The sequence below is a fragment of the Choloepus didactylus genome, chromosome 12, assembly GCF_015220235.1.
Source record: "Choloepus didactylus isolate mChoDid1 chromosome 12, mChoDid1.pri, whole genome shotgun sequence".
Lineage (NCBI taxonomy): Eukaryota > Metazoa > Chordata > Mammalia > Pilosa > Megalonychidae > Choloepus > Choloepus didactylus.
The window spans coordinates 99,110,393-99,127,874 of NC_051318.1; the positions used below are offsets into that span (position 1 = coordinate 99,110,393).

The window sequence follows — 17,482 nt, forward strand, 5'->3', positions numbered from 1 at the left end:
TTTCCCGAGGACCCCTTGCACGCCGACCAGCCGCCAGGTAAGCGATCAAACCTCAAGAAGTCCAGTCCAGCCACACACAACATGGCAGCCGCACACCTACCGGAGGAGACGGCTCGCCACCACTCCAACGAGGCCGGCCTCTTGACTGCAGGCGACCCCATTGGCTCATCCAGAACTCGCGAGATAACGCGAGAGCGCAGGCAGCCAATGGGGTGGTGGAGCGCTCGGGCTGCGCCGCGGTGCGGGCGGTGCGCGCGCGGGACCTCTGAGACGGGGACGCGGCGAGGTGTGCAGCCAATGGGCTCCCGGTCAGGGAGTTGGGGGCTTTGGCGCCCGGCTCCTCCCTCTCAGGGGTCACGCTCCGCAGGCCCGGGTGTAGAGGTCGCGTGTTTCCCCTCCCTCAGCCGAGGTGAGGGCTAGTAAATGCTGAGGTTCTTCCCGCCTAGCTTGCGCCCGGGGCCGTGGGGCGTCGGTAGCGTGGAGTCGGGAAGGATCCCGACCCGGGGGGAACCCGGCCTCGCCCTCGGAGAGGGCGGAGCACAGCCCCCAGGGCGGCGTGCTCGGAACGCCCCGCGTCTGGCGGCGTGGAGCCGGCCGTGGGGTCCGTGCAGCCGGTCCCCCGGCGGCTCCTCGGGAAGAAGGCGCGCGGGAGACCTGGAGACGCCGCGAACCCTGTGCGGCGTGAACTGGGTCCATACCAGGCTGGAGACGGGGGCGCGGCGTCCCGAATTCTCAGCCCCTTTCCCAGCCTTAAAAAGAGGTGATTCCTAAGCAGCCGGGAATCCGAGGCTGCGGGAAAAGCACTGCAGTTAAAAATGCAGGAGCAGAACTTGAATGGTTAGCCACTGACCCATTTTACAGGTAAGATTATGCACAAGCCCCTGAAACCATCGAGTCGCGATCGGAGCCCAATCAGCCACTTAATAAGTAATTAAGTAAATAGAGGACCGTATGTAATTAGCTGTGCTGTTCTGCACTTGGAAACCTGCAACAGTTCTGTATACATTAATGAAGGGGAGGCGGAGTCCTCAAAATAGCCTCTGAAGCCTGCCTGCCTAGTTCCTTCCTCTCACTGTGTGACAATCCTTAGTTTCCTTATCAGAAAACAGGCAGGCTAATTTATCTCGTGGTTGTTACGCGGGTTAAATAAAAACACCTGAAGTGTTTAGAAGCCTGCCTGACACATGGTTACTCAATAAAATGTTAATTATCACAATTATTTCAGAGATAAGTTGAGAAGAAATGATCACGGCTTCTTAACAATCTGTTTTTGTAAACGAAAAGTAACTAAATTGAATCGAAACAGCCTAACTTAATTTTCTGCCAAAATGGAAAAACAAAGAATGAGAAGGAGGAAACAATGAACAAATTTCTAAGTCCCAGTTCCACCACCAAAATGTGTATACCTTTTATCTGTGGTTGATGAGATTGTGGGTGATTTGAATTTTCTTCCTTATGCTTTACTGTATTTTGCAAATTTTCTTCAGTAAAAGTGTTATGTTTTTGTAAATTCTGTTATTTTTAAATTTTTGGAAGGTGGGAACAGCACTGGGTGTTCTTTAAAATGAAGCTACTGCTGAGTTTGCTGGCGCTGTGAGAAGTAGAAATTGGTAGAACCTTTCTGGAAGGCAGTTTGGCAACATGCTCCAGAAGGTTTTATAATGGACCATCTCTTTTTGAGAATTACATATTTAATTTTTAAATTAAGTACTCTTTTACGTTCTTTTTACTAAATTAGAATTTTACAGATTAAAAACGCAATCCACAATCCCTTAACCCTCATCCTGTTCCACCCACATACACTTTTAAGACTGATGGAGAGCCTTCAAGTCCTTTTTTATACTTATATATTCTTTATAGGTACATATATACATTTGCCATTTTTTATGTAAATGGTATCAGAATGTATCATTCTGTAACTTGATTTCTTCATTTGACAGTCTTTTGCAGTTTATTCTTGTTGTTAGATCTGGTTCATTTCTTTTACCTGCTCCATGGTGTTCCATGGCACGTTTTGTTTATCATTTTCCCCTGGATGAATTTTAGGTTGGTTTCAGTCTTTCGCCTTATAAGCAATGCTGCAGGGACAATCTTTGTACATCTTTTCTTGTGCACATGTGCTATTTCTCAAGGATACATATACCTAAAAGTAGAATTGCTTGGTTTTGAGTTCTGACTGTTTTTAGTCTTTTAATAGATAATGCCAAATTTGACTACAAAATACCTCTACTGTTTTTTACATCAGACCAGTAATTTGAGTTCAATTTCCTGACAGTCTGACCAACACTAGATATTATCTTCTTGATTTTTGCCCATATTTGGATGATGATGATCCTCATTTTTCTTCTAGTTTTCATTTTCTGATTACTAGGGAGGTTTGAGTGTCTACTCATATGCTTGTTAACCTATCATTTATATGGATTTCTATATTTTCCTTAAAAATTTTTCCTGTTTTTCTATTGGGTCATTTTTTTCTTAATGATTTACAGAGTTCTTTATATGTCCCAAGACTATGTGTCCTCAATAATTTTTTTACTTCTTAAATTTTCTTAGCAAAGTTTAAATTTAATCAGTATTGATATTCTCCCTGCAAACAGGAACCTTATATTCTCCTCTCTATCCCCTCTCCAAAAAAGACCAAAATCGCCCATGGTGAGATCTTCTAACATTTTTATTTCATTTTATTATTAAAACCCATTTTCAATCCCTATTTAGTATTCATATGCTTTACTGTTATTCACCTTTGTTTCTTGTACCTCTTTCTAGGTTCATTTTTCTTCGTAAAGTATTATTTACTGAGAGTCTTTGAGTGGTATGCCATTTGGGTCTGTAAAAGTTCTTTTTTTCAATCTCACTTTTGAAAGGTTGGCTAGAAATAGAATTCTGGGTCCAGACATTTCTTTGTACTCCGCACCTGGCATTTCTGATGAGAGGTCAGATTACACATTCCTTCATAGGTAATCTAGATTTTCTCTCTGGAAGCTTCTAAGACTTTGTTTTTATCCTTGACTATTCTGAAGTTTATCCACAATTTGTCTAGGGTTATGTATTATGAATTTTATCCTGTTTGGCACTCAGTAGGCTCTTTTAGTCCAAGGGCTTATGTGTGTTTACAGTAATGAGAAATTCTTGGTCATCTCTGTCTCTTTCCCATTCTCTCTGTTTTCTCCTTTATTTTGTTATTTCTTTGCTTCTTGTTCCTGGTGAATTTCTCAGCTCAATCTTCCAGCTCACTAACTGGCACTTCACGTGAGTCCATTCTATTATTAAGTCATCTGTTGAGTTTATTTCAACAACTCTTTTTATGTCCAAGGTATCTAATTGGTGGTTTTTCAAAATTGTATATTATTTCATGGACAAGGTTTCCTTCTTTAGCTCTTTGAGGATTTTAAATACAACATATTTGTTTTAAAATCACTTTTAGGGTGCCCTATTGATTCTCTTTAGTGTAAGTCTTCAGTTTGGTGGGCTTGTTGCACGTCTTTCCTGGCATTGCTGTTCTCAGATGTTTGATGACTCTCAGCTATGCGCGCATCTCCCCTGGGCGGATTCTCCCATCTATATACTATGTTTTGATGGTGGCGACAGTGGCAGTTTACTTCTGCAGCTTCCCATATGTTTCCTTTCCCCAGAGAGCCTCACACACTTGGCCTCTGAGAGTTCCCTTTTTGTTTTCACCATGATTGTATCTTTTTATTTTCTTAAAAATCTGACATTTCTAAGAGTTGGTATGTAGGTGGGAGAATAATTCACCATATGCTTGACTAGCGTCTTGAAACTGAACATTGTTGGTCCCCTTTGACCTATTAGTTCCATCTTTAGGTGTATAGCCTAAGGAAATAATCAGAGATATGTATAAAGTATATTGTTCCCAGTTTTTATTTGTAAGACTGAAAAAGTAGAAGCAATCTAAATGCCCAATGTAGAGGTTTATTTCTATTACTAATTAATAGTTTATTAAAATTTTAATTATTAAAAATTTTTAGTGTACCATAATATATAGATTATTGTCCATCATACATACATTATGCAGCCACTTAAAAATTATATTATAGGAAAATATTAATGACAGGCAGGAAAGTACAGGATATATTCAATGAAAGATTATAAAATATTATATCCTCTAAAATTTAGATTGTGTTCTAAAATTATATACTGAAAGAATAATAATAATCGCTAGCATTTGTTCAGTGTTTACTTTGTGCCTGGCCCTAATCTAAGTGATTAAGTCTTAACCACAGAACAATTTTATGGGGTAGTTAATATTCATTATCCCCATTTAAAGAGTTTTAATAAAGTATTTATAAAATGGGGATAGTTTAATTGTTAAAAAATTTTATTCAAATGTTAACACGTGTTAAATATGGGTGATAGGATTATGGGTGATTCCTAACTTTTCTTCTCCATAATTTACCAAATTTTGGTATTTTACAAATTTTCTCCAATGGGTGATAGGATTATGGGTGATTCCTAACTTTTCTTCTCCATAATTTACCAGATTTTGATATTTTACAAATTTTCTCCAGTTAATATGTGTTTCTTTTGTAATAGTTTGTGTTAAAGATGTAGAGTTGTTATAGTAATTTTTTTCTTATATACCTTATTTTTACAAATATGCACTGTTCTTTATTGTTTTCCTTACAGAATGTTTCATGGATGTGTGGACCAAAAGTCAGAGTTATTTTTTACTTTTAAAAGATGTCAGTGATCTGATAGACAATAAATAATTGCTTGATGAAGATGCATGGAATTGTCATTATGTTGGACTATTGGTCATTTCTGAAAACTTCTTCAACCACAATTTCCATTTGAAGATTCAAGTATCAAAGAATATTGGGTTTAGAATTTTGTTTGAGGACTTCAACTTTTATAGAGCCTACAGTTGGATTCTAATTTCATTCTCCAATCAAAGTAATTCATGTCATTCAGTCCTTTGAAAAAGTTAATTTTGAAGAGCTTTATATTTGTAAACAACACCAAAAGATGGGAGAAAAAAATGGTAGGTTGAAGAGCACATTGCTAAACTTTTTATTTATTTATTTAAAAACATATAGACTTAATGTAGCTGAATTGTGGAATTTTCAAAGTTTTTCATTGAAAGTGACTTTTCTGAATTAGAGGGAATTGATGGTTTATTCTGACATAGCTATCAAATCTATCTTTATAATTGTGTATCAGTACTTTTTTTAAAAATAGATACTACTTTTTGGTACAGTTTTAGATTTACGGAAAAATTAGGAAGAGAATTCACAGAGTTCCCACATACCCCCTTCCAGTTTCCCCTGTGATTAGCATCTTACATTAGTATGGTTTATTTGTTAAAATTAATGAACCAATATTGACGTATTGTTATGAACTAAATTGCATAATTTATTCATATTTCCTTACTTTTTACCAAATGTTTTTTTCTGTTCCAGAATCCCATGTAGTAGGATGCCATCTTACATTTATTTCTCATGTCTCCTTTAGGCCCCTCTCAGCTGTGAGGTCAGTTTCTCAGACTTTCCCTATTTTTGGCAACCTTGACAGTTTTGAGGGTTACTGGTTGTTTTAGTTTGCTAAAGCTGCCAAAAAGCAGATACCATAAAATGGGTTGGCTTTTACAATGGGGATTTATTGACTCACAAGCTTACAGTTCTAAGGCCATGAAAATGTCCAAATCACATCTTCAGTAGACAATGCTTTCCTCCCTGAAGACCAGCTGCCAGCGAGCCTCAGTTCCTCTGTCAGATAGTGTTCACGTTTGCTAATGCTGCTGTTGCTGTTATGTAAAATACCAGAAATGGATTTGCTTTTATAAAGGAGATATATTTGGTTACAAATTTACAGTCCGAATGCCATGAAAATGTCCAAATTAAGGCATCAATACAAGTATACCTTCACCGAAGGAAGGCCAGTGGCATCTGGAAAACCTCTCTTAGCTGGAAAGGCATGTAGCTGACATCTGCTGATCCCAGGTTGTGTTCCAGCCCCTCTCTCAGCTCCTGTGCATTCTTCAAAATGTTGCTCTTGGGGTGTTTTGTCCTCTCTTAGCTTCTCCGGCACCAACTCTGGGCTAGCATCTCCAAAGTGTCAGCAAAAGTCTGCTTTCAGCAGACATCTCCAAAATGGCTCTCTAAGTTGCAGCAGCGAGCTCCTTCTGTCTGAGCTCTTCTATAGAACTCCAATGATTAAATCAACACCAGTGCTGAATCGGTGGGGCCACACCTCCAATGAAATAATCTAATCAAAGGTATTACCCAAAGTTGCTTGAGTCACATCTCTGTGTAAACACTCAATCAACGGATTCCAACCTAATCCACACTAAGACGTCTGCCCCCACAAGACTGCATCAAAGAACATGGCGTTTTGGGGGACATAGTACATCCACACCAGCACAGATTGTGAGGCACATGGTGACATCTGCTGGTCTCTTATCTCTTCTGGATTTTATTGTTTTCAGCTTCTTGCTTCAGTGGTTTCCTCTCTGTTTCTGTGGCTTTCTCTGTGCTGCTTTATCTGAATTTCATCCTCTCATAAAGGACTCCAGTAAGGGGCATGCCTTAGCTGAAATAACCTAATCAAAAGGCCCCACCCACAGGAACGGATCAACTTTAAGAACATGATTTTCTAGGGTACATACAGGTTCAAAACATCACACTGGTCAAGTATTTTGTAGGATACTCTCTACTGGAATATGTATGATGTTTTTCTCATGATTAGATTGGGGTTATGAGTTCAAAGACTACAGAGGTAAAGTGCCATTGTCAATCACATGTATCCAGGGTACATGATATCAACATGATTTACCACTGTTGATATTGACCTTAAATCACATGGCTGACATAGTGGTGCCAGGTTTCTCCACTATAAAATTACTCTTTTTTTCCCTCTGTCTCCATACTTTACTCTTCGGAAGAATTTTACCATGCACAGCCCACACTTGAGTGAGGCTTTATGTGCCCCCTTCTTAAGGGAGGAGTAACTATAAATTACTCAGAATTCTTCTACAAAGGAGATTTGTCTCTTTTCCATCATTTGTTTATTTATTCAGTAATTTATATCAGCATGGACTTGTGGATATTATTTCATACTTTGAGTTAAAAGCCAGTAGTAATTTACTTTGTTGCTCAGATTGTTCCAGCTTTGGCCATTGGGAGCTCTTTCAGTTGGCTCCTGTGTTCCTTTGATAACCCCATCAGTGTAGGGTACTTATTTGTTTTTGTTATTTAGCTCTTCCTTATTTTCTAGCACTACAAAAATGCTCCAGAATCATCTTATGTATTTCCTGCCACAGTCCTACAACCAGCCATTTTCTTGAATGAGCCCTGGTTCCTTTTATTGGAGAATGGTCATTAGAAACAAAGATGTACTCATTGCCCCTGGAATGTTGCTTCTAGGCTCTCTCAGGTGACAGAGCAAGGAAATATATGTGTGTATACTAACCTGTGTATATATACACATACCTAGTCTGACATGTAACCATCTAAATCTGTATTAAGTTAAACATGAATATATTATGTTTTCTGCTCTATCCATTACTACATGGATCATTCTAGCCTATTTCCCTTGCTTTTATGTAAAATCCACCTCCAGTAATGAGAAGTCTTCCTCCCGCCATCCTTCATCAATTTATGTAATTGTTCAATTCTAGTATAGTTGCATAGCAATATCAAAATTGTTAAGCCCCATACCCCCATGAAAAACAACTCTGTCAGCTGAAGTACAGTATTATTTGTAGTTCCTTTTGCCTTGAGTTTTACAGACTCCACTGATTTCCAAAGATCAGCACCTTTTCCTTTCAACCCATCAGTAAGGTTGTTTCATACATTTGTGGCACAATTGGAGTTTTTGGTCATAGTCTGTCTGCATTTCTTCCTTGAATCTCCAGACATCATAAATGATTTTTTTAATATGTGTATGTTAAGGTTCACTCCTTGTACTTTAAAGCTTTATGGGCTTTGGTAAATAATTGTGGATAATTTTCTTTGATAGTACTCCAATATTTAACAAGTGGTTTTTTAAAGGTTAGTTGCAATGTAGAATCTTGCCCCATATCAATGAACTTAATACATTCCGTTACGTTGAAATCCATTGGTCTGTCTTGTACTCTGAATGATCTTTTACTCATGTATGATTTTGTAACATTATGCCATGGTCCTTGGAAAATCTTGGTTCCTTGAATCATACAGATCTTCCAAATGTTGACACGTTTCATCATACAATATTTTAAAAATCGCCTTTGTTAATGTTGCCAGCGATGTTAAAAAAAAGTGTTTAATTATTGAGAAGCTGTCAAGCTTACCATGGCAAATGCAGAGTTCTGTAAATTCTCATTTTCACTTGGAAGCTTGTATTTTATCATTAGCAACAAGTACTGTCAGTTTTGTCCTTCAAGGTATCGGCCCACTTTGTTCATTTTTGAGAAAATATGTGCCAGATACCCGAGTTGGCAAGTCGTAATATGTCAGTGGTTCCTTCGGGTAAAAATGGTTTTCCGTGAATAAAATAAAAGCGGCTAGTTTAGCTTGCAGCGCAAACAATTCTCTAGGCAGCTGTTGTACTTCAGTAATCGGGTTTTTTTTGCTTCATTGAGGACATTCTCAAGTGAAATTGGTGGTGAAGAATGCATTGATTTACTGGTATTTGGTGCCACTGCCTTGATTTCTGCTAAGATACCAACAATTTTACTCACCAATGGTTTTGCATCATCAGTTCAAATATCAATACAGTAAAAAAAGGTGAATAATTTCTTAGTATTATTATGAAAATAGTTTGACAATTACAGGTTCCCTGAAAGGCTTTAGGAATCCTTAAATATTCATGGACCATTTTGCTGATCATGGGCTCAAAGATGCCTTAGAAATCTTTTGGATCAGTGATCTGAAGCTCCTCAAGAGAAATACACACACACACACACACACACACACACACACACACACATACATTCACAGCCCTGGGTCATTATCAATGTATTTGATAAGTACTCCCTGACATCTAGTAAATTTCAGATCAGTGTGATTGGTGAGCATTGTCTATATATGAAGATTGTCTATCTCAGATGAGATTGGGAGTCACAGTATGTAACTAATTTAATTGGCTACCTTATTTATAAAGTTGCTATACTTCGTGCTTCATGGTTATGTTCTTACAATAGTCATATTTGCCTAAGTAAGCAAGTTTGGACAGTCAGTCGAGTTCTCCGATGGTATTCTTCACTTCTTGAGACAAAAGCAGCAGTATTAATACACTGAATTGATCTTCAAGTACCTGCTCCTGTATTCCTTGTAAATATCTTCTATTTGAAATATACCGAAATATTAACAGTTTTGGATTGTAGCCCTGAACATGCATACCTTGCACAAAGAAGCAAAGATCTGAGCAAGAACTTACAATTGTTTATATTGTAGAAACCATCTGTACAATCTACAGTTGAAATGAAAGTTACCTAGATGCTTCTTAAGATACTCATTTAGCTTCTTTTTTGTTCACAAAAGTTATTAACTAGCTCTGTTAGTTTTGTTTTTCTGAAAGGTTGATTACCTCTTTTCTTAGTAATATTATTGTGGTTAAAGGCTTCTATAGCAAGAAGACAGACAAAAATAAGAGGGAAGAGATGAGAAATGAGTGCCATTTTAATATAAGAGTTAAACCAAGCAAGAGTAATCTGAGATAATAAGGCTGGCATAAGGGACAATATATAAATAATGCCACCAAAAGCTATTTTTACGTACCTTTCAAAATCTTTCCTCTAAATGTCTACCTCAAATAAAGATAAATCTCTTGTATGGAGTTTTGACTCATATCAATGGAAGGAAAGATGGTAACAGTGATCAATTATGTGCTTTGAAAAGTGGTTTACCTAAAAGCAGTGACACTTTTTGCTTATATCGGTAAAAAAATGATTTTAAGAACACTGGGCAAGCCTTGCTTCATAAAATATTTTCCCCACTAAGCTGAATGATCCCTAAAATTCCACAAAGATTAATTCCTTTTGCCTGAGACTGTATTTCTTGTTAAATTACATACAGAAATTTCTTGCTGATTGCCAGGTGTTACTTGTCCTGTATAAATTAATCTGCATATGAATTCACAAGGTAGATACTATTATTCCCATTTTACAGGGATGGTGTGCCAGTTTGGATATATTATGTCTCCCAAAAGCCATATTCTTTAATGCAGTCTTGTGGGGGCAGACATATTAGTGTTGATTAGGTTGGAATCTTTTGATTGACTGTTCCCATGGAGATATGACCCAGTCAACTGTGGGCGAAACATCAGAATAAATTATTTCCGTGGAGATATGGGCCCTGCCCATTCTGGGTGGGTTTTGATTTAATCACTGGAGTCCTGTAAAAGAACTCACAAGCAGAAGGAGCTCAGAGCAGCTGAGAGGGTCATTTTGGAGAGAAACTTAAAAGAGCTGACAGTGATCCTGACACTTGGATTTGCTAGCCCAGAGTTTGCTCTGGAGAAGCTAAGAGAGGACCCCGATGCTTAGATGCACAGGAGCTGAAGAAGCTAAGAAAGACTCAGAGACATTTTGGAGAAAGCCGTTTTGAAATGCAGCCTGGGAGCAAAGGAACAGCAGATGCCAGCCACATACCTTTCCAGCTGACAGAGGTGTTCTGGACATCATTGACTGTTCTTCAGTGAAGGTATCCTCTTGTTGATGCCTTAGTTTGGACACTTTCATGGCCTCAGAACTGTAAATTTGTAACCAAACAAATCCCCTTTAGAAAAGCCAATCCATTTCTGGTATTTTGCACAATGGCAGCATTAGCAAACCGGAACACGTGGTAACACAGTAAGTGGCAGTGCTGAGATTGAAATCAAAATACAACTAAAAAGCCCATCCTGTTCTTTCTTTGACTCCCAAGATCCTACCCTCCTGGTTTTTCCTTCCACCTGTTTACTCTTCAGTTTCCATGGTTTTTTTCTTCTTGTACTCATCCCTTACATACTGGTATTCTACAGAAGACCCTCTCATTCTACCTAAGAAATCATATCTACTCTGTGGCTTCAACAAGCATTTGTGTGCTGTTGACTCCAAAATTTGTCTCTCTGGATCTGTTCTCTCTTTGAGCCAATGTGTCTAGTTTGCTCATTGAGCCTATACCTACTTGAGTTTCACACTTGTCCCACTACGTTTATTCCCTCTCTCAATGAATAGCATTTCTATCCTCATGGTTGCTTGAGTTCAGAACTTGGAATCATTCTTGACTCTCTTCATCCACTGCCACCTGCGTGATCTTTCTGTGAAACATCATGAGATACTTCACCTTTCAAGTGGCTCCCGGTTGCCTTGTGTATAAAAGTAGAGTTGCCCACCATGGCACACAGGCCCTCCCGGCCCTGCCCTGCCTCCTAAGCATCATTTCTCATCGTCCTTGTCTTCTCACACTGCATTTATTTCAGATATTGAAATCTCATCTCAGCTGTGCTGTGGGGAATTGGAGGTAAGCTTAGGCCTGTACAGCGGAGAGTGTGGGTCTGCGTTAATGTGGAAACAGCTCCCCTCCTGAGGCCACTGTGGTGTCAGCGGTCCTAATTAGCTAGAGTTCCCCTTTGCTTAAGACTTTCCCAGTGGGATTTGAGACTCTGAAGCCCAGGCCTTTCTTCTTATGAAAATTCTCCCTCCATTGTCAAACTTGGAGGTTCTAGGTTTATTTTTCATTTAGAAAAATGGGTTCCTTGGAACTAAACTGGCTGCTCTGCGCACTAATCCCCCTTCCCCCAGTGCTTCTCAAGACATTTTTCTACAATGCAGTTCTTACCATGCTGCCTGCTTAAGGCCCTATTTCATGTTTCATAAGTAATTTTATACATGAATTTTAATGTTTTATAAATTGTGCTCAGAATTTTATTTTTATGACTTTTAAACATGTAAGATTTGGCTTTTGCTGATTTGTTGTGATTATGTTTCTAATATTTCTGTTTTCCAGTTTGAGAAGGTTATTTCTCGAAAATTTTGATTAAGGTGTTAGCTTGTTATATGTCTGAAATGTTGGCTCATCTATATAACTTGATCTGTTAAAACTTTAAACGTTATTTTGTCTGTGCAGTTATTAAAAAGTATACATAAATTATTTTTAAAAGGTAATATTGGACATTTAATTATTTCAGCAAGTGTTGAGAGGTTTCATTGTGAAACCATCCGCTCCCATGCTCAGTGAAACTTCTATCCCTGAAATTTTAGAAATGCTAGTATAGCTATATGTATGCCCCACTCTAGAATGAAGCCATTCCTTCTGTCTTCTAGTCAAGACATGGTGTCACAAAAGTTTTCAATATATTTTTCAAAATTAGTAGAAATAAGTGAGATACTTAGATCACAGTCTTTATTTCTAGTTCTTTGTAAACGACATGACTAAAATCTTTTTTCCTCAAGGAAAGCGATAGACCAATTGAGTCCTGATTTTGTTTAGAAACCGAGTGGATTTTCTGTAACATGTACCTTGGGGAAATTACAGTGCATTTTTATTAAACTCTTGGGATATTCATTTGTTTTTATTTTAGGTGATGCAAAAACATTCTGGATGGAGCTGGAAGATGATGGAAAAGTAGACTTCATATTTGAACAAGTACAAAATGTGCTGCAGTCCCTGAAACAAAAGATCAAAGACGGGTCTGCCACAAATAAAGGTATGAAGCAATAAAAGTTCTGAACACTTTTAATCCCAAATATTACCCACTGGCCGCACAGTATAATTCATTTGTTTTAACAGATAATTTCTTTTATATTCTAGGGACCTAATATCAGTTCTATTTGCTTTTTGGTGTGATCTGCTTCTATAAAAATGTGCTTTTAATATACCATGGACATTTTATAAAAGTAAAGGGGAAAGATGATTACTTGTGAATAATAGCTACTGAATTTATCTCTTTGTGTCCCAGGCTACCTTTTTTCCCCCATCTTCATCTTCATTCTTCCTTTGTATCTTTGTTTGTTGGGGAAGGGGGTATTACAGAAATAATACCTGCTTATTGTACAACATTTGGTACATGTATAGAAAAGAGAAAAATTGCCCCATTATTCAGAGATAACTAATCTGTTTTTATTTTAATATCAGCATACATAGAACTATATTTTGTTTGCTTTAAATAGAACTTGCGCTAACAGTCTTTTGAAAGTTGGTAAAAGGAAAACTTTTCCTGCCATTTAGTATCTCACAGCTTTATTGAGTGATTCATGAGTTGGGCAGCAGCCCTTTCAGAAAGCAGGAGGAGCTCTGCTGAGGGAGTGGAAAGGGAAGCTTATGTAGAGCAAACATGGAAGCAAGTGAGGAAATGTTCGGATTGGCTGACATTAAGTTTCCATTTTACACGGGGCGGGGGGGCCGGGTCTTAAAAGTGGGGAGCAGATATGCATTGATTAATATGGTACTGGATGGAAGCCACTTTTATTACCAGGTATTGCTCATCAGCAGTTTTGTAGGGTGTGTTCCATTTTTTCTGAAAGCCCCTGCAGGTAAATTTTTGTTTTGTTCAAGAAAACCCCTTTTAGGAAAGGGGTCCCCTCCTGCCACACCTAATGCAGGTGACATTTTATTTTTTTTAACCGATTAGAATTTGTGTTCTACGTAGGCCGTCAGTTCAGTCATCCAGGTTTTTATTTTTCCTATTTCTTTGTCTTCAACTCTGGTTGATTTTAGAATGTAAGACTTTGATGTGGAAACCTCCTTGAGTATATCAGGACACATGGTTTTGAAGCAGAACTTACACCAAATTATTCTTAATGCTTTCTGAATAGTCTTATGACATTACCTATTAGGTGATTGTCAAAAAATTAGTACTGTTTTACATCTCATTATTCATGAGTCAGATATATCTAGATTTGAATTCAGTTCTACCATTCCTTGTTGAATGACCTTGAGTAAGTAGCTGAACTGCTAAGCCTCAGTTTCTTTATCTTTAATGCAGGTAATTATAAAAACCGCACAGTGGAGTTGTGAAGATTAAATGAGAAGTATGTAAATTGTCTAGCCTGCCACCATGAATAATGGGTGATGGGGGTTGTTACCATTCTTTTTTTTTCTCTCCTTCACAGAATACATCCAAGCAATGATTCTGGTGAATGAAGCAACTATAAGTAACAATTCAGCATTGATAAAGGGTATGTACATCTCTAATCCCAGCCTAGGGTATTCTCTGGTGTTTTCTTGGCATGAAACAAGTCAGCCTTGACATCTCAGATTAACTAAAGATAATTTAAAATGTGAGGTCCATATTGCTAAGTTATATAAATCATAGTTTCCTTTATTAAATGAAAAGTCTGACCCATCCACAGATAGGAAATGCATACCCTATCAAGCCTCCTAGAGAAAGAGGGAACAAATGTTTGTCTTCTCCAAAAAAACCTTCTTCTCATATAAGGAGGGCGAATAGAATTCTAATACTCCAAACCACTATAAACCCACTTTGGGTTAAAAAACAAAACAAAACTGTACTAAGAACATCTATTCTGGTATACCTTGTAGATAAATTTTTCATTTTTTATATTGCTGTGAGGCCTTCAGTCTTCCAAACTAAAAATTTCAATTGAGAAGAAATTAATCAAAGATAACGTACCAAGACAAAAGAGAAGTTTTTATCAGAATCACCAATTCACAAATCTTAGTGTATCACTAATTTCCTAAAGTGGTGAGAAAGTACATCTACTAGATTTTGATTAATACTGTTAGATATTGTCAGCATAGTTTAATAATTTTTGTTTTACTATCATGATTTGGAGTCTTAAGGCATCTTTAGTCTATTTTAAAGAAGCCTTTTATTATTCAAAAGTATTCTCAAGTCCACTAACTAAAATATAGTTTAGAAGAATAGTTTTTTGAAGAAAAATCAGCCTCCGATAGCAGTTGGAATCAGTGTACCCTGAAGTGATTGCATTAGTTTTGCAGGAGGAAGTTTTTAAATGCAGGAGGTGGTAACAAGGAACTAACTTTAAACAACTTTTCATTTTCAAAAGGAAGTAGGTTGGATTTTTGTTTTTGTTTTGGCCTTCTAAAGTAATCATTTCATCAATAGAAATGCTGAATATTATAATTTTATAGTTTTATACAAGTTTGTTTTCTTCATCTGAAATGTAATGAGAGTATCAAAATAAAGTATGTCTATTTGCTTGTCATAAAGAAATGTATTAAAGTAAATAATTGGAGAGAGATATTATTGGCAAATGTGAGAATTAAAACTTACTAATAATAGTTTCAAGTTAGCATTTACTTAAACAGTTTTGAGACTGGGAGGAACAAAAGGACTTAATGTTAAGATGAAAAAAGCCATCACAGATCCAGCCTGGACTTCCAGGCTATGACCAAACCACTAATTACCTTTATTTTCTTAGCTTACGTGTAAAATATTTGCTGCATCTCCACACGAAGGATTAGAACTATTTTCTTGAGAGGAAATGATTAATTTTAAATCTCCATGTTTTCCAGTAAATCATATTCTAACTATGCTTGTATACATTTGTTTTATTCATATTTGTCAATACAGATTTATAACTCGTTCAAAGATACTAGCTAGGAAAAGGGGAAATTCTTAATTTGTACAACTTATTTAATTTTTAACTAGTTATTATACTTTCTTTGATTGTCAGACTATAAACCTCTCTTTGCCTAGATAATTTAAAAAGGATGTCTGTTTTCCAGTTTGCCAAGGAGAGAATTCCTTGGATTATAACTTAAAATACTCATTTATGTACTTAAACCTTTTTTTTGTTTTTAATAAGTCTGGTCTAAACTACAGAAATTACCTAAAACAAGATGACAATCACTTTTTTTTAAGGTCCATCTGTGCATAGGAAGTAAAAGTTAGCACATTAAAAACTATTTTTTTAAGTCAAACAATATTTTACATAGCTATTTTTCAAAATAAGTGCAGGAGATCTATAACTTTTTCACTAAATGCAATAGCCTTATTTCTGTATTGTAGTTCATGTTAGAGAGTAAGAAAAGATTAAGTAGAAAAAGAAGAGACAAAAAAATGACTCAAAATTAAGTACAGAAAGATACAAGAGAGAAGAGACTGAGAAATATAAAAAGACCAATAGACAGAAAAAGATTCCCAAATACTCCCCCGTCACCACCATAGAAAACATAGAACCAGGGGAGTCACATAAACTTTCTATTGTGTGGCCTTTCATAGAACCTTTAAGAGTTATGTTACTTATCTGTAAAATACAGGCAGAGGTAGGGACAGTTGATGTTCACTTTCAAGGTTGGTTTAAGTTCAGATAAAGTTCTTGCCAAGTTAGAGGTGCTCTAGTAGAAATCTCCTCTATCCTAAGTCTTTTATATTATTCTATCTTATTTTCTTAATATTTTTAAAAATAATGACACCTGATCTCTTGGTTTAATCTTGAAATTTTAATGTTTGCAGATTGTAGGACTCCCTATGGGCAGAAGAATCTCTGGACAGTGAAGATATTGTTGGGATTTACAGTGAATGGTTTTTAACTTGGTGTACTTGTTACTCACATCTATATATATACATTTCTTCTAATGTAGATGGTAGACCTGTGATCCAGAATGAGCAGGAAAGCAAATCGAATGCATTGCCCTCTACGTCATGTGAAGACTCCTCTCCAGAAGACTGTACATTTCTGTGTGTATCTAAGTTAAACTTACCTTTGTTGTTAATGCTTTTGTGCCTAGAAAGAGATTTACTCAATTATTTGACCTTAGACTATATATAATATATAATAAGGATTTTTTTCCCGTCAAAAACTTTAAAAGTTGTAAATTTTAGTACTTTATGTAGGAAGATAAGGTTCATGAGTCCTTGATAAATTATTTCTTAATATTCCTAAGATATCGAGTCTTTTTATAATTTAGCTTAAGACATCTTTGTATTAATTATTAATGCACTGAAGTCTACCAAGATGGCTACTTTTTTTAGCTAGGAACTTATGTTTTCTGGATTATTTACGTTAAAGTGGATTACCAAAAAGGGGCAGAAGTGTTTCTTTCAGTATCAGTTCAGTTTTTTGTTTTTTGTTTTTTTGTTTTTTTAATTAAAGTAGTTATGGGTTACAGAACAATGATGCACAAAATACAGGGTTCCCATATACCACCCTTTTTTTACCGCCTTGCATAGGTGTGGAATATTTGTTAACAACTGATGAAAGCACATTTTTATAATTGTACGATTAGCTATAGTCCATGGTTTAACTTAGGATTCACTGTTTATGTTATGCAGTTCCATGGATTTCAGTTCAGTTTTGAAAATGCATAACAGCTCCAAAATAGTGTCATAAAGTTTGTAAGAGTAGGCTAAATTTTTGTGACCTTTACTTTCTCCTTTCCTGCTAATTTCAGTAAGGATTCCTCAGAATAAAGGATAATTTTACAAGGAGGATTCTGACACTCTGACCTTAGTCTTTATTTATTTTTAATAGGAAATGTTTGTACCAAAATCTTCAAGTATTAATTAAAGTTTCTAAAAGTATTTTGTGTTAGAGTAGAGAACATTCTCAGTTTCAAAAAACCACAAAGTATCTTCA

At 36.7% G+C, this 17,482-nt stretch overlaps 1 protein-coding gene across 2 annotated transcripts in view; it reads left to right on the forward strand.

Moving 5' to 3' along the window:
• Positions 1-289: 289 nt before the first annotated feature.
• The window catches only part of SETDB2 (SET domain bifurcated histone lysine methyltransferase 2), a 49,161-nt gene continuing 31,968 nt past the window's right edge, over positions 290-17,482 (forward strand). The window contains exons 1-5 of one of the 2 annotated variants that reach the window (XM_037800021.1): positions 290-861; positions 4,645-4,999; positions 12,499-12,624; positions 14,030-14,095; positions 16,488-16,584. In XM_037800021.1, the coding sequence (XP_037655949.1) occupies positions 4,984-4,999; positions 12,499-12,624; positions 14,030-14,095; positions 16,488-16,584 (305 nt within the window). In that variant the 5' untranslated portion in view covers positions 290-861; positions 4,645-4,983. The remainder of the gene's footprint in view (positions 862-4,644; positions 5,000-12,498; positions 12,625-14,029; positions 14,096-16,487; positions 16,585-17,482) is intronic. The other variant, XM_037800020.1, reaches the window with a different exon arrangement.